The 16,906-nt window shown below is 46.9% G+C and overlaps 1 protein-coding gene across 3 annotated transcripts in view; it reads right to left on the minus strand.

The window, feature by feature from the left end:
• The window catches only part of PSMF1 (proteasome inhibitor subunit 1), a 44,876-nt gene extending 28,009 nt beyond the window's left edge, over nucleotides 1-16,867 (minus strand). Inside the window, exons 1-4 of one of the 3 annotated variants that reach the window (XM_027622231.2) lie at nucleotides 16,715-16,867; nucleotides 14,932-15,075; nucleotides 7,903-8,055; nucleotides 5,600-5,682 (exon numbers count right to left, since the gene is read on the minus strand). In XM_027622231.2, coding sequence (XP_027478032.1) covers nucleotides 5,600-5,682; nucleotides 7,903-8,055; nucleotides 14,932-15,075; nucleotides 16,715-16,720 — 386 coding nt within the window. In that variant the 5' untranslated portion in view covers nucleotides 16,721-16,867. Of the gene's footprint in view, nucleotides 1-5,599; nucleotides 5,683-7,902; nucleotides 8,056-14,931; nucleotides 15,076-15,179; nucleotides 15,334-16,714 lie in introns of those variants that run through there. The other 2 variants (XM_027622232.1, XM_027622233.1) reach the window with 2 other exon arrangements.
• Between the last annotated feature and the right edge of the window lie 39 nt (nucleotides 16,868-16,906).

Below are 16,906 nucleotides of genomic sequence, written 5' to 3' on the forward strand. Positions count from 1 at the left end.
GAAAGAGTTCCGTGATTCAGAAGTGTAACACGTGCAATGGCTTGGAAGATCTAAGGGCCTATGGTCTCTACATCCCTACAACAATCAGGTTCTTGCTCAGAACACAGAACTCTGGGGACCCTGCTGCTTCCCTGACCAAGTTGGGCGGAAGGGGTAAATCTAAATCCTCTTTCCTTTCAATCAGATGAGCTGTGTGTGATACAGCTGGAAGGCCTCTGATCTCCTATGTAGGATATGTGTTTACCTGCAGAACTCAAGTCTGAAGTTCTTGCACAATTTCTAAGCCTTAGTAGCACTGCCATTTTGGTAGCAGCAAAAGACAGCTATAGCCTGTCATCCTGCAAGGGCAGAACCAGAAGGGGCAGGGCAGAAAGCAACGGGTTTATACTCCTTAGCAAATCAGTTTGCTCACCGAGGGGCACAAATTCCCACCTAGTGTGGATGAGACATGCCATGATGACCTAACAAGGAGGGCTGGATGGGGGAAGGTGACTAGAGACATGCAGTTCAGTGTTGCTGGCAGTACGATGGAGCAGGGAGGGAGGACCATCAGGTCAGGTATGGATCAGGAGGCAGATCCATACCCCAGTTCTGAGAGCCTCAGTTTCCATGGAGATGGTGCCCGGTGATGAGATATTTTTCCCTTTGTATGTTTACTAAGAGCTGCTGCACCAGCCCTGAGCACTCTGGGCTGACATCTTGTTTTGTTCTCAGAACACCCTGAGGTAGTACTGTTGGTCCCGCATTTCAGTCATCAAAAAAACAAAACACTCCCCCAGGACAAAACCCCAACAAATGTACTAAATAAATAAATAAATAAATGGAGACACTCACCGTTTCTCTCAGTACTGCTAAGGGAACTAAATGCTATAATGAGCATGTAGAGCCTAGTACAGGACCTGGGTTCTTCCACAGGTTTCATCACCTTCTCTTGCAATACAATTCCAGAACGAAGAAGTCAAGAGAAAGGCTCCGTCCTTTCCTTACCCACTTTAGGGGTGCAGGGGTCATGGAGTGGGCAGCACCCGGAACAGCAGCTCGGGCTGCTCCCTGGGCTGGCCTCACTGCACTCATTCCACTGCCCACCATATGCAGAACAGGCCCAGGCCCTGCCCTCAAGGAGATCACAGGCCAGGGTGGGGAAGACCATCTCTAATCATAAAATACCCACTTATTAAATGCTTAAAACGGTGTTATGAAACCTCAAACATGGTGGGGGGGGCAGGAGAGGCTTTTCTGAGGAACTGATGTTTCAATGGGAACTGAAGGAAGAACAGGAGTTGATTGTGTGAGGAGATCAGGGAGAGTGCTCTAGGCACGGGGGAGAGATCTGAAGGGGGTGGGGCATGGTGGCCCGTGACCCAGGCATAGCAACTAAGGGGGAAGTGGTATGGGACAGGGTTGCAGGGGTTAGGCTTTAGGCCTCATCAAGGATTTTGTTCTTTATCCTAAGAGCACACAACATTCACTGGAGGGTTCTGACTATTTTTCAGATTAAAAAAATTTTTTTAATTGTGGGAAAATACATATAAAATTTACCAACATAACCATTTGTTAAGTGTATAGCTCAGTGGTGTTAAATATGCAGATTATTGCATAATCACCACCACCACCACCACCCATCTTCTGAACTCTCCATCTTGCAAAACTGAAACTCTGTACCCAGTAAATAATAACGCCCCATTCTCCATTTTCCCAGCCCTGGCATCCACTATTTTACTTTCTATCTCTATGAATCTGACTACTATAGGTATCTCATCTAAGTGGAATCATAAAGTGTTTGTCTGCTTGTGAGTGGTTTATTTTGCTTAGCATAATGTCCTCAAGGTTATTCCATGTGGAAGCATATGTCCAGCTTTTCCTTCCTTTTTAAAGCTGAATAACTGTAGGTATAGACCACATCGTATGTATACCACTGTACATATATACTACATTTTGTTTATCCATTCACCTGTTCTAGGTATTCATGGATACCTACATGGCTTCCACCTTCTAGCTATTGTGAATAATGCTTCTATAAATGTGAGTATACAAATATCTATTCTGGACCCTGCTTTCAATGCTACTGGGTATATGCCCAGAAGCACAATTCTTGGATCATATGGTAATTTAATTTTGTGAGGAACCACAACACTATTTTCCATAGTGGCTGCACCATTTTATATTTTCACCAACCCTGCACAAGGATTCCAATCTGTCCACATCCTGGACAACACCTGTTATTTTCTGTTTTTGTTTTTTTGATATTAGCCATCCTAATGTATGTGAGGTGGTATCACTGAAGGATTTCAAGCCAGGGTTTTAACCATGACTACGTTTTAAAAAGGCTGGTCTGACTACTATGTGGGAAATCAACTGAAGGGTGGGGAGCTGGAGTAAAAGTAGGGATCTCCTCATATACAGACTGCACGGAAGAGGGGCAGAGACAAAGGGGTGGCCTCAATCATGGAGGCAGATGGTTTGCAAGTCTGAGAGGAGTGGAGTGGGTTCAAATGGTTATTCCTGATTAGATATAATAAAATGCAACAGGGTTTCTAGGCAGTTCTGACTGTGAATTTACACCGCTGCCAGGCTTCCTCTAAAATCAAGGAGGTCAATGAGGATGGCAAAAAAGTCTTACAATGGAATAAAATGGGAATAATTGGGCCTAACCATGTAACAATTTCATTACACTTGTGGAGAAAGAAGCATTCACCTAAGTACCCTCTGAACATAATACCCTGACTATATACATCCTCAGTGGGACACAGCTGAACAAAAAGAATTGGAAAGAAATTGTATGTGAAACTTTATTTGTTTGATTTATTCTTCGTTGATACTGATGTAGCAGGTCAGAAACTATGTGTGTATTTTAGGATCAAACAAATGAGTAGATATGTTGAAGAGAGCTAAAGTACAGAATAAAAGAGTAAGAATCCCATGGTGTTAGATTAAAAACGAAAGCATCAGTTTAAAATTTAAGAAAAGACTTTAAGGGAAGATTCTAAGCTCTATTCACTCACTGAAAGGGCCTAGAAGCAATGGCATCCTTGGTATTAATGAGCACATTCGGGGCCCAGATTTTGTTTTTTAAATATGATTCCCCACTAACAGAAATCATGGCTCCTTAGAAAACCAGCTGACTTCAAGGCAGGGGCAAAAAAAAGTACAAGGTGAGGCTAGAACATCTTACTGTGTTAGAACGTTATGAAACACTCTACAAATGATGGGGACATGTCAAAAGGACAAAGGAGGCAGCCTAAAAGGGTTCCCACTGGTCAACTGTGGAAGAACTTAAGCATCCAAAGAACAACAGAAACGGACCATAACTTAGGATACAAAAGAATCTTTAAGTCTACACTGGTATTTTAAAAAATAAAAGGGACAGGAAGAATAGAAAACTTTTTTTGTAAAAAAGTGTTCATAAATGTAGAAAGAATGATTAAGATAGAAAGTTACTGTCTTACATTCATCTCTGTAATAACAGACTCAGGCGAGAATCATCGATAGATGCCAAGACTGCTGGATGAAAGACTGCTAGAAGTCTCATGAGTCTCAGAGTACTCATGGTCTGCTGGTATAATCCCACAGATCACTTATTAAACACAAAGGAAAACAGATGCCCTTACTAGAGAGGAAGCTGGCAGACACCACCAAGTGATCAATCAACGAGACAGACATCTGCACCTGATGTGAGACACTGAGGAGAACACAGCCTCACCTATGTAATGCTCTTGTCAAAAATGTTCAGTCTGAATCAAATGATGAGCAAATAACCTAATCTGATCACTAGGAAACAATCTGAACATTCTACATGATAACTGACCTTCAAAAACACCAAAGCCGTGGAAAACAAACATCTAGGAAACTGTTCTGGATTAAATGGAATTAAAGAGCCATGAAAATAAAGGCGATATGGGATCTTTGGTTGGGTAAGAAAGAACCCGCAAATGAAAAACCAAAACACTAGCTAAAAAGGACACTCCAGGATGACTGCAGAAATATCAACATGGACTGTGTATTAAATGATACTCCTGCATCTGCTCTACATTTCCCGAGTGTGAGAACTATGTTAAGATTATATAGGAGGATGCCCTCGTATGAACAAGGAGATACTGCTGAAATATTTAGAGGTGAGATTCACAAAGTCTGGAGATAATTCTCAGGTGGTTCAAAGAACAGACACAGAAAAATTAAGCAAATGTGGCAAAATGTTAAAAACTGGTAAACCTAAGTGATAGGTATATGGGTATTCACCTCATATTTTTAGCAAACCATCTTCTCTGTGGCGTAGCAAATTTCAAAATAAAAAGTCAAGAGAATGAGAAAATAAGCCAGACTGGGAGAAAATCCTGGCAAAACACATATGATAAAAGATTGTTACCCAAAATATACAGAGAACTCTTAAAACTCAACCAACCATGGGCCAGAGACCTTAACAAACACCTCATCTAAGAAGATATGCAGATGGAAAATAAGCATATGAAAAGATGCTCCAGTTGTATGTCATTTGGGAACTGTAAATTAAAACAAGATACTACTACACCCTTATCAGAATGACCAAATCTGAAAAACTAACACCACCAAATGCTGACCAAGATGTGGAGCAACAGGAACTCTCATACATTGCTGGTGGGAATGTAAAATCGTGCTGCCACTATGGAAGACAGTATGGCAGGTTCTTCCAAACATAAACATACTTGAGGCTCCTGGGTGGCTCAGTTGGTTAAGTGTCTGCCTTCAGCTCAGGTCATGATCCGAGGGTCCTGGGATTAAGCCGGCATCATTTTGGTCTTCCTGCTCAGTGGGGAGCCTGCTTCTCCCTCTCCATCTGGCCCCCACCCCCCCCTTGTGCTCTCTTGCTCACTCTATCTCAAATAAATAAATACAATCTTAAAAAAATAAAAAGGTAAACATACTCCCACACTGCCAATAGTGAACCTGAATATAAACTATGGAATCTGGGTGAGAATGTGTACCCACGCAGGTACTTCCATTACAACCAATGTACAGGATGCTGATAGTGGAGGCTGTGTGGGGGTGGCTGGAGGGGAAGGTGTTCATGGGAACTCTCTGCACTAGCTGTTTGATTTTGCTGTTAACCTAAAACTGCTCTAAAAACTGAAGTCCATTTAAAAGAAAAAGTTGAGGTGGAGACCAGATTAGGTACACCTTTTCTCCAGGAGCCTACTAGGACTGACCTCACCGGCCTGACCCCCCCCCCCTCCCCTGGAGCCACTGCAACACTTATGGACTCTTGCTTACATCGTTCTACTTCATGTGGTATTTCCCATGTGAATCTTCTCTTAAAATAAATTAAGAACAGAAAAGAGAATTTAGACCTTGCAGATAATCTAATCCCACTTCCTTATTTCACAGATGAGGACATGGAAGTCAAGAGAAAGAAAATGTCCAAGTTAGAGGTCTGGGACCTAGGGTCTGGACTCCAGCTCCAGTGCTCCCTCCTTTGTAGCTGACTGCCTTCATGACACAGTACTGGAAGTGACCATGCCCAGGAGACAAAGAGCATTCTATTAACCTTTCTTGATTCTCTGGGCTTCTCCACCCCATTCCATTGTTTCTCTCTTCTTTTTCCCAGGGAAAAGCCATCACTTAGTACCTGTGGAAGTCAGCCAGGTGTTCTGAATCGATATAATCATCCAAATTCAGGGTCAAATCTGATACCTGCTGTGACCCACTTTCCTAGAAAAACGAAAACAGAAAACAAGAAACTGGGGATATTTCTGGACTAATGGGAGAATAACAATTAAATATTCAAGTTAAAGAACTATACATGCACAAAGAAACACACCGGGAATGTCTATAATATGCAAAATACCCTTTTTTTTTTAAGACTTAATTTTATTATGTTAGTCACCATACATCATTACTTTTTGACGTAGTGTTCTGTGATTCATTATTTGCATAACACCCAGTGCTCCATGCAATACATGCCCTCTTTAATACCCATCACCGAGCTAACCCATCCCCCCACCCCCCTCCCCTCTAAAACCCTGTTTGTTTCTCATAGTCCATAGTCTCTCATGGTTCGTCTCCCCCTCCGATTTCCCCCCTTCATTTTTCTCTTCCTACTTTTTTTTTTTAATATAAAATGTATTATTTGTTTCAGAGGTACAGGTCTGTGATTCATCAGTCTCACACAATTCACAGTGCTCACCATAGCACATACCCTCCCCAATATCCATCACCCAGCCACCCCATCCCTCCCACCGCCCCCCCACCACTCCAGCAACCCTCAGTTTGTTTCCTGAGATTAAGAATTCCTCCTATCAGTGAGATCATATGATACTTGTCTTTCTCTGACTGATTTAGCGAAATAACCTTCTGATGCTTGGGGACTGCTCTGATTTAGAAATACTGCCTTTCTCAGGCAGAGCCCAGTAAACCTACTTCCCAGGCTCTTTTGTAGTCTGGGCACGGGCATGTCACTGAGGTGCCAAATGGCCACACGTCTCTGACTTGGGAGGTGGGCAACATGGAAAAGCAGGCCCAGCAAGGGGCAGACATCTTGCTGACGAGGGTAGCAGCAGAGGCATCAACGGCTCATGAGAAGGGGCTCCAGGGCCTGCAGCCTAAGCCAGCACCTCATGCCTGAGTGGTGGCAGCAGCAGCGGTTTCCATGGTGTGGTTTTGAGGCACTGTCTTGAAAGCCCTGCCTTGAACCTGTTTCTCTAGCCCTTCCAACAATTCAATGGCTATCCCAGTTCTTTTAATAAACCAAATCTGTTTAACTAACTTGAGGGAATTCTGTTATTTATAACTAAGAACTCTGATACAAGATGTAAATGTTCGTCAAAACGGAAAGGGGGAAGATGAACACAAGGAAAGAGAAGGAAAAATAAGATAAAAGCAGAGAGGGAGGCAAACCATAAGAACTCTTAACTCTAGGGAACAAACTGAGGGTTGCTGGAGGGGAGGTCGGTGGGCGGATGGGGTAACTGGGTGATGGGCATTAAGGAGGGCACGTGATGTAATGAGCACTGACTGTTATATACAAGTGATAAACCACTGAATTCTACCCTTGAAACTAATAATACAGTATATGTTAACTAAACTGAATTTAAATAAAGGGAAAAAAACCAGAAAGGGATAAATTACGGTATTACAGAATACTACATAGTAGTTAAAACGAATAAGGTATATCTATATGCATTCCCATGTAAAGACCTCCAAAAGATATTGAGTGAAAACAGCCAGGTACAGTGCGATACAGACTGCATGCGACTTTTATATGAGCACACAGGGACAACCAGGGCAAACGTAACAAGAGAGTCCTTGCCCTTGGGGTGCTTACAGTCCAGTGGCAGAAGACAAACATCAAACCAAAGGACCACTAAGTACATAATTGTGGTAAGGACCAGCAAAGAAGTAAAATGATGAATGTAGGGAGGCATAATTTAGATTTTTCTGACAGGTGAGAGTAGGTAGTCAGGACTATACTTTTTGAGGAAGTGAAAAATGAGAAGGAATCAGCAGGGGCTGAAGGGAGGAGGGTGTGTGTGAGGCAGTCCACGGTGCGGGGAAGAGTTTTCCATCCCTGGAAATGAGAACTGTAAGGGCGCCAGGATAGCAGGGAGCTAGGCTTATCTAAAGAACTAAAATAGCCCCTTGGCCTACAGTAAGCTTCTTTCCAACCCTGTTGTCACCGAAAGGATTTACCCTAAATTACGTAATTATTCCCCTGTGATGAAGTCCCTCCCTTGATAATACCAGAAGGTGAACAGCTTTGAGCACAAAGCTTTTCTATATGGAGGACTCCTGTCTTGGTTCCAAAAGTAGGGTCACTGGGTGAAGTCCTCATAAACATTTAAGGCTCTTGATCTGTACTGTTAAACGGGCTGCACAAAGGTGATCCCAATGTCCACTCCCACCAGCAGATGCCAACACGTCCCTGAGACTCACCAGCACATTAATGATCATGCTATTCTCCACGGTGACAGCCTTCACAAGGAGCTTTCTGGACCCGTCCTTAGACTCATACCGGAGGGCATACAGGTCTTTATTGCTATTCCATTCGGCCGGCAGCAGTTCTGATTTCTTATCATTGGGACCTGGCTGAGAAGACACCAGGGTTGAGAGGAGGAAGATCTTCATAGCTCAACACATTGAGCTATGAAGGACCTTGCGGATAATCTAATCCCACTTCCTCATTTCACAGATGAGGACATGGAGGTCAAGAGAAAGAAAATGTCCAAGTTAGAGGTCTGGGACCTAGTCTCTGGACTCCGGCTCCAGTGCTCCCTCCCTTGTAGCTGACTGTCTTCGTGACACAGTACTGGAACCTGTCCAGAATCTGCAGCCTTGGTTCGATAAGAATTTCCTTGCCAATCGCCTGAAGGGATACTGTGAAATTCTAAGACGGTGTTTTTCTAAGTTCAGAACCTGGACCATCTGCAAGAGGATCACTGAAGTGTTGACTAAAAATAAAGATTCCAGCGTACTCCCTTCCAGACTACTGTAGTGGTTTCACAGAAATGATGAACAATTTTCATACACACAAAATGGAGCATATGTACAAGATAAAACATCAGTGGACACCTATGTGCCACCTGCTTAAGAGAACACCGCCACTGCCAAAGCCTCAAGTAGGGTACTCCTAATGAATCTCTCTTATTCCCCTCATGGGTAATCGCTTCTCTGTATTTTTTAAAATGTCTTTACTTTTCCTTATTGCTGTATTACTATTCACACAACCCCAAAAATATATTGCTTCACATGTGTTTGAACTTATATAAATGGCATCACCTTTATCGCTTCCTTTTTTGTCAGTTATTGTGAGATTTCACTGTGTCAACACATTTAACCATGTACGGTGCACTACACGGCGCTCCGTGCAGCACAGTTCACAACTATATGGGGGGGTGGTGTTCGAGCACACTGCCAGGCACACGCTCACTTGCTGATGCCTATGTGGACTGTGTACAGGCCCGCTGTTATAAGCGCCGCTGCTATGAACATTTGTGTATACATCTGCTGGTACACAGGGGGATGCATTTCTATAGCCTATGTGTGGGAAAAGAACTTTTAATTTGTAAGATAAAGTCAAACTGCCTTCCAAAGAGGTACGGATTCCACCAACACTGTATGAGAGTCCTTGTAGTTCCATGTGGTCAGCAACATTGTCACTGTCCAATTTTAAATATTTTTGCCCTCCTGGTGGGTGTAAAAATGCATGACTGTGAGGTGTGAGGTCTTCTTTTTCCTTTTAAACAATCCTAGGGCTTTCCTTCTACACACTCAAGTTTGAGAAATCAGTTTTCAACTATAGGAAAAAGTAACAGAGTGATTTCTAGGTGGGGAAAGATTTCTTAAGATCCACAAAAGAAGAAAAGGATTGTCTTTGAGACTGTTCCAAATTGGAAGCTTCTGTTCAACAACAGACATGGCAACATTAACAGGCAGCCACAGGCTACAAGATGTTTGCCATGGCTACAGATGAAAAAGAATGAGTGACTAGCACATTAAGGGAATGCCTGGAAAATGAACAATAAAAATTGGGAACCCACTTGAAAAACTGGCAAAAGATATGAACAAGCAAAAGAAAGAGCAGGTAACAGTATATAGGGGGCTGTTCAACTTTACCAACACTCAGACAAGTGCAGGTTGAAACGATGAGGTTCCACGTTACACCCATCACACCAGTATTACCCATTTCTCCATTTTTGTTCATGCGGGTGTGGGGGCAATGGGGACCCTCAGACACTGCAGGTGGCCACTTGCACTGCTGTAAACCCTCTGGAAAGCCGTCTGGCAGCATGTGGTGTGCACCGAAGTAAGTGGACAGACACCCTGTGACCCCAAACCTCCATTCCTGGAGGAAACTCTGTGCTCAAAGGCACAGGGGACCTCACAAGGGATCTTCATCACAACCTTGTCATGAACACCAACATGAAGGTGAAATGAAAAAATATGCTCACAGTGGAATACTACATAGGAGTTAGAAGGAACAAACTGGATCAAATTGTAGCATCACAGATAAAGGTAAAAAATAAAACTTAAAATATAACTTAAAAAAATAACTTAAGGGGCGCTTGCATGGCTTAGTCTATTGGGTGCCCAACTCCTGATTTCAGCTCAGGTCTTGATCTCTTGATCTCAGGGTCATGAGTTCAAGCCCTGTGTTGCGCTTGGAGCCTACTTAAAAAAAAATTTATATATACATAAAAAACTTAACAGAAGCTAAGAAAAAATGAAAATTCACAGCCTGGTACCATTTATGTAAAAATTTTTTTAAAACACACAAAAGTAATCTATATATTTTTTCATAGATACCGATTTATATGGCTAAACACGGAACAAGTGGATTGGGAAGCTCTGCACTCAGAAGAATATGGTGGGAGGAACTGGAGCAAAGATGAAGAACAATAGCAAAGACAAAGGTCCAGCACTGCAGCCCTTACACACATCAAGGACAATGGGAGGCCAAGAGCAAAGAATCGTGGGTCTCTCCTGTTTGGTCACCCGCTTGGTGCTCAGGAATCCAACGGGGGAAGTGGTCCCAAACACAATTCAAGATGTTGCAACTGGCATGGTTTAAAAGCTGGCTGGATGACAAGGAAACTCACAAGCCTGAAGCAAAGAAAGGAGAGTGACGAAAAACAAAAATGAAACGAATCAAACCAGTCTGCCAAGTGAGAAAGAGAAACAATCCCTCACCTCCAACTGGGTACATTTCCTGTAACAGGTTTAGTGGATTTAAGGTTTACTTTGGAAGCTAAGATTTTGATAACGTGCCTTTATCTTTGCTCTGTCAGAGGCTTTTGAATTTATATGTATATCCTCCACATACAGCATTTAACCCACCATAATTTTTTCTTGGAATATGGTAATTTGGTCTGCTCACTCTTCCACAGACTCTGGCTTCTAGGGCAAGAGAGAACCCTGGGGTCTGATGAGGCTGATACCTCTTGTTGCAGGGGAACTGATGGTCCAAGCCCAAGGGCTGCCCTGATATGGGGAAAAGAGGTGGGACCAAGAGGGACTGGCCCTGGTGATATCAGGCCAGATTTGGCATTTCAACTGTGTTTTGGCCCTGACATCAAATATCAGGCCCCCCAGAAAGCTGCAACTGGAAAGTAGCCAAAGCATATGGCTGTGTAGTTTAATACCCTCAGATGAAAAATTTAAGGCCTCAGAGGGGCTGAGAATTGCCTAAGGTCACAGTAAGTCAGATGCAGAGCTGGGTTTGGCATTCAGAGCTTCTGGCTGCTTGGTCTATGGCTGGAGGTTTTTCCCAGCCAGATCCACTAGACTGGCCCCAAGAAAATAAGGATAGTTGTCCACTTAGGCAACATCCTGGAGCTAGAAGCATTCCTCAGTGGCCATGAGTTCATCCCCGGGTCTCTGGGCTAAAATGCACTCAAAGAAACACAAAGAGATCATTTGGGGCATTTCCTCTCTTTTGTCATAACCTTTAGATTCCTACGAAAGAAAAGAAAATTCCCGAACCTGTTACCTATAGCCATCTCTAACCCCTTGCCACCTAACCCACTTGACACCTCCGTAAAGCTCTTAGGAGGAATGGTACTAACTCCAAAAAAGTAATCCAAATTCAAATGTTGGATTTTTATTGAAGCCAGTGGCCTCACTGCTCTTCTAACCGAGTTTTACATACACAACTGCCCTGCACGACAGGAGATAAAACCAAGGAGAAAAACAGACTATTTAGCTTTCTATTTAACTGTCAATATACCGTATGATGAAGCATACACTTTTGGGACCTTCCTCTCTCCTTATCAGCCCTACAAGGAGGTGGCTGGAGAGGCAACATAAACATCCTCTGAGCGTGGCAAACACTCTTGGTCTCAGCGGAGTCTGTGGGTCCCAGGCCAGAAAATTAAACCCTCTCTTAAATAAACTAATAGATGCCTTTCTAAAGGGCTTCTACTCCCATGGAAGTTGACTCAGCAGCATAAGTCAGCGGAGGACAAGCGCAACCCGGGCTTGAGTAGCACTTCAGCGGAAGGGCACAGAAGCAAAAAGACACACCACAGAGCAGTACAAACACCCGGCCCCAGAGGGCATGCGTGATTCAGCGCTGGGGCGGACACGTGGACAGTGGGCAGTGCGTTTCAAAATCCTCCCCCCCCATTCTCCCTGGCCTCCTGCGTGACGTCTGGGGCCGGCATCTTTTTCTGGCCTGCATGATCTCAACAGGTGGCACCACGAAGAGTGGAATTAGATGGACCTTTAGGAATCAGGCAAGGATCTTTTTTTTCTTTTTAAACCTGTATTAAAGTGAGATTGTATTCCTTCTGCACATTTCACCTGAAAAACCGGGGCCTAGAGTATTTGGCAAGGGGATGATGCCAAAGGAGGCAATGACCTATATGAACTGATGTCCCTAAACTGTCAGAATTCAGAGCTGCGGAGAGGTGTGTGAAGGGACGAGTGGTGAGAGCAGATCTGTATGTAGTGGTGGTATGTCCTGCGAAGCGAGGAGAAGAGAGGGAGTGGCACAGGCCCTCGGTAACAAGTTCCTGTTCTGGGCGAGAGAGTCTGACTGTGTCAGAGCAGAAATAGCCAGCTGGGAGTAAACAAGGTGAGGTCCATGAGGAGGGGCAGAGAACAGGGCAGACACATTAGATCTGACGGACAGGGCAAGGAGCGGGGGTAACTGAGGGCCCACAGACGAGGCCCTTGGACCAAGTAAGTCTTCCTCCCGTCTCCAATTCCACTGCACTCCACGCCATTCTACACATCAGCTTCCTGGACGTCCCAGGCAAAGCTGAAATGAAATGACAGGGGCAAGTGAAAGAGTCATTCAGGACTGGAAAGGTGAAGTGGGGCAAGTGAGGAAACATAAAGTTTCTGTCGGGGACACTATACACTGGAGCGGGAGCCCAATACTCGTGGGTGGAGACCCCATCTGTACCGGATTCCAAGGCCTGAGATGCTGAAAGGCAGGGTAAGTGGAATGTACTGCAGGATGGACAGAAAGGCCAAGAACAGAGCTATCCAGGAGGAAAATGTGGTTCCTGCCTCCAGGTGTGTATGTGAGTCCCCTTCTTTTCCAGCCTTATATCCAGTCCTAGATTCCACATGAGGGAACAAGTATGTGTGAGCCTGGAGAGGGGTGGGGATGGGGGATGCTAAGGGTGTAGCTGGGGTTCCTGTGAGATACTTGAGGTCTGGGACGGAGGGGGTGGGGGGAAGAGCCAGACATCCATGACAGCTCTTGTCCTGACGTGACTCCTGTTGGTGGGCATTAAGTGTGAGAGGAGGTGGTGGTCTTGCTCACTGCTCTAAAGGACAAAGGAATGGGGCAGCAGGGAATGGAAGGGAGTGCCTGGCTCTCAGGGCTCGGGATGTGTAAACTGTGTTTGAGGAGGGATCCTTAAAGCTCTGTGTCAGGGGGTGCCTGGGTGGCTCAGTCGTTAAGCGTCTGCCTTCGGCTCAGGTCGTGGTCCCAGGGTCCTGGGATCGAGCCCCGCATCGGGCTCCCTGCTCAGCGGGAGGCCTGCTTCTCCCTCTCCCACTCCCTCTGCTTGTGTTCCCTCTCTCGCTGTCTCTGTCTATCAAATAAGTAAATAAAATCTTTAAAAAAAAAAAAAAAAAAGGGCGCCTGGGTGGCTCAGATGGTTGAGCGTCTGCCTTCAGCTCAGGTCATGATCCCAGGGTCCTGGGATCGAGTCCCGCATCGGGCTCCCTGCTCCTTGGGAGCCTGTTTCTCCCTCTGCCTCTCTCTCTCTGTCTCTCTGTCTCTCATGAATAAATAAATAAATAAATAAATAAGTTTAAAAAAAAAAAAAAAAAGCTCTGTGTCAGGAGAGGAAAACTTAAGACGCTGGATGTACGTCTGAGAAACTAAGGATTAGGAAGTTAGAACTGAAGCACTTAGAAATGAGAGTAAGGTTAAAATCTCATCACAAGAGATTCAAGGGGTGAGATGCCCTACTCCCCAGAGCTGATGTAGGTTGAGGGTCAGAAGGCAACAGTGAGGGTCAGGCTGGGAATCCCATGTGTATGTGGGGTGTGTGGCTGGGAGGATATTTTCTCTGATGAAGTAGAAGAGAACTGAAGGGGCAGAAAGGGGGCCAGGCCCAGTTCTCCCAGGAAGCTAATGTGCAGGATGATGTAAAGGGTGACAGTCACAGGGACAGGGCAGGGAAGATGACCAAAGGCTCTCCCAAAGAATTACGCAGTAGGCAGGGCCCAGTAGTCCTGGGGCTCTGTGGGTGTGACGACAAGGTCCCCCGCTCTAAGAAGCACAGCCTGAGGATGGGAGAGCGGGAGGGGCTGACCCTATAGGGGCTGACCCTGTAGGGGCAGCAGTTGGGGAGGTAACCTTACCTGGCTCTCAGATCCAGGGTGCAGGGGTGTACCTGTGGGGAGGGGGGTGCGGCATAGTGGCTGTTTCCCAGAACCTGAGCTGGGGATGACAGCGGTGAGTGGGCTGCACTGGGCCCTTCAGTAAAAGGTGAAAGGTGTGTGTGCTCTCTGGGCCCGTGCTGAGGAGTAATGAAAGGGTCCCTGAGGGCGGCTGAACAGATCAAAGATCACCCGTATAAGCGTGCTTGGATTCAGATTATCCGGTGGAGGCCCGAATACAATATTGAGTACCACCCTCGCCGCTGTGTGGGAAGGAGCTCGGCGGAGTTCAGGCAGGTGAGAAGTGCTCACGGGGAGCGCTCCCGTCTCAGGGTCAGGTCCACACGATCCTGGCCTGGGAGACTGCGAGGCTGTGCTGAAGCGAGCTTCTGTCCTTGGGTTTCCAAATCATGTTGCCCCAGCTGTGTTGTGAGGGGCGCTGGGCCTGGCCAGCAGAGCAGCTCCCCGACCCGCACACCAAACCGAAGGTGCCAGGAGCCCCAGGGCCGGGACGCGGGCGGGGGAGCGTCAGGCGCTCTGGCCCGGAGCTCCGGTCCCTGGATCCGGGCAGAAGACACCTCACCCCCACCACCCCGGCCCCGGGCCGGCTCTCTGGAGTACCTGGTCGCCGACACCCAAGACGTAGTAGCCGTGCGTCACCACCTCCCAGTGCAGAAAGCAGATGAGCGCGTCCTGCGCGCAGGTGATGGCCGGCGCCGCCGACGCGTACAGTACCTCCAAGCCCGCCATGGGCGCCCCCGGCTCCTGCGGGCGGAGGAAGGAAGGGAGACAGTGCCGTGAGCCGACTGGGCCCTGCGACTGCGGAGGACTACCCTCCGCTACTCCGCCCGCCCAGGCCTAGTCCCCACCTGCGGCCAAAATGGAGACGCCCGGGGGCGGAGCGCGGCCGTCGGAAGTAGCTCCAAGCGCCGGCTCAGTAGCGCGAATGCGCCGGCTGGAAACTGGAGCGGGGCACTTAAAGGTTCCAGCAGGCCGCTCGCCGGCGGGGCGGGGCTCTTTAAAGCGGAAATCTCTTTTTTCCAGGTAGCTGGAGGGAGCGCCACAGACCGGATGTTAAATTAGGTCGCGAGGAGAGGCCACCTTGTTCTGAGCCACAGACTTACCATCCGCAGAACGGGATGACATAGGGGCACTTGGAGGTCCGTGCAAGCCCAGAGGCGGCATCTAATTCAGGCTAGGAGTCAGGGAGGGATGCCCAACGGCACTGAACCGTAATGGAAGAGTGGGAGGGAAATGAGGCACAAAAGTATTCCCGTAGAAGGGACTGGCCCACGCAAAGTCATGAAGGTGTGAAATGCGGCTAGTCCTGTGTGATGAAGGGATCAGTGCTGCCTCCTGAGTGAGACCTTCCCCCATCTCCTCTGCCCACAATTTCTCTGTCCTCAGTGCAGTTGGCATTAGTGGGGTGCCAAGGAGCAGGCACGGGACAGCAAGGGGAGCAGTGCAGTTGGCATTAGTGGGGTGCCAAGGAGCAGGCACGGGACATCGCCTCAATGGGGAGGAGAATTTTATAATTGAAGCTTAACAGAATGGCTGGTTTATAATAAAAAGCAGACTGGCCAGTTTTATTACTGCTTTTAACTTTTTTACAGCCAAGACACCCCCTCATTGCCTGCACCTGGGCAGAGAGCTCCCCCACCCTTCCCTTGGTTCAGTCACTGCTTTGCATACAATTATAGCTTGAGTCTCACAGAACTTTGGTTCCCTATAATACATCATCATCCCTGCATTAGTCTTCCCTCAGAAGCCAACACGAGACAGGGATTTGAGTGGTTTATTTGGGAGCTGATTCCAGGAAATAGCAGCAAGAGGGTGAGGGAAGGGAGACTAGGAAGTGACCAGTAGATGTTATGTGATCAAGCCAGGTACCTCTGGGCACCTGGGCTCAGCCCTGACCAGCAACTCTGGGAGACACATTTCCCAGACTTGTCCCAACTGAGGATGAGAGAATTAAGGTGGTTTTTTGCACTCACTCCCTGGTTGAGGGCTGCTTCCGGGGGCATGAAAAGCCCTCAGGTAGAGAATTGCCGAGTTTAGAGGAAGTGGCCTTTGGTGCTTAGAAATGACTGCTAAGGAGTGAAGTGGACACCATGGCCTCTGCTATTCCGCAGCTCCCCCACCCCCACCCCCAAGGGTGAGCCGCGCCTTGCTAGTCTGTGGCCCAGCGGGCAGCATGGCGTAGTTTCCAGCACCTGTGTATCACGAGAATGAGGTAAGCTCTGTTCCTCGCACTAGGCTGTGTGCCCTTTGGGCCAGTACTGTGTTCCGTCCACCCATGAACTCCAGGGTCCTCCATGGATGAGAATAAAAGAGAGGGTCCTCTGGGGTCAGAGGGTTGTCTGTGTCCTGCCCCTGGTCCACCCAGCACTTTCTGGCCACTTACCACCATCAACAGGAGTCTCACTTGTCCCTGTGAGGCCTGTGATTGGCTGAGAAAGGAAGCAGGTAGAAGGGGCTTCCCCAGCTGGGCCCTCGCTACCTGGGCAGTGCAGAGCCCATGCCAGAGGTAAGGGTGAGGGCCCAGGATGTTGAAAGGAACATGGGAGGTGGCTGCAGCCACCAACTCCTGGTTGCC

This window comes from Zalophus californianus, chromosome 8 (assembly GCF_009762305.2).
Source record: "Zalophus californianus isolate mZalCal1 chromosome 8, mZalCal1.pri.v2, whole genome shotgun sequence".
Taxonomy (NCBI): domain Eukaryota; kingdom Metazoa; phylum Chordata; class Mammalia; order Carnivora; family Otariidae; genus Zalophus; species Zalophus californianus.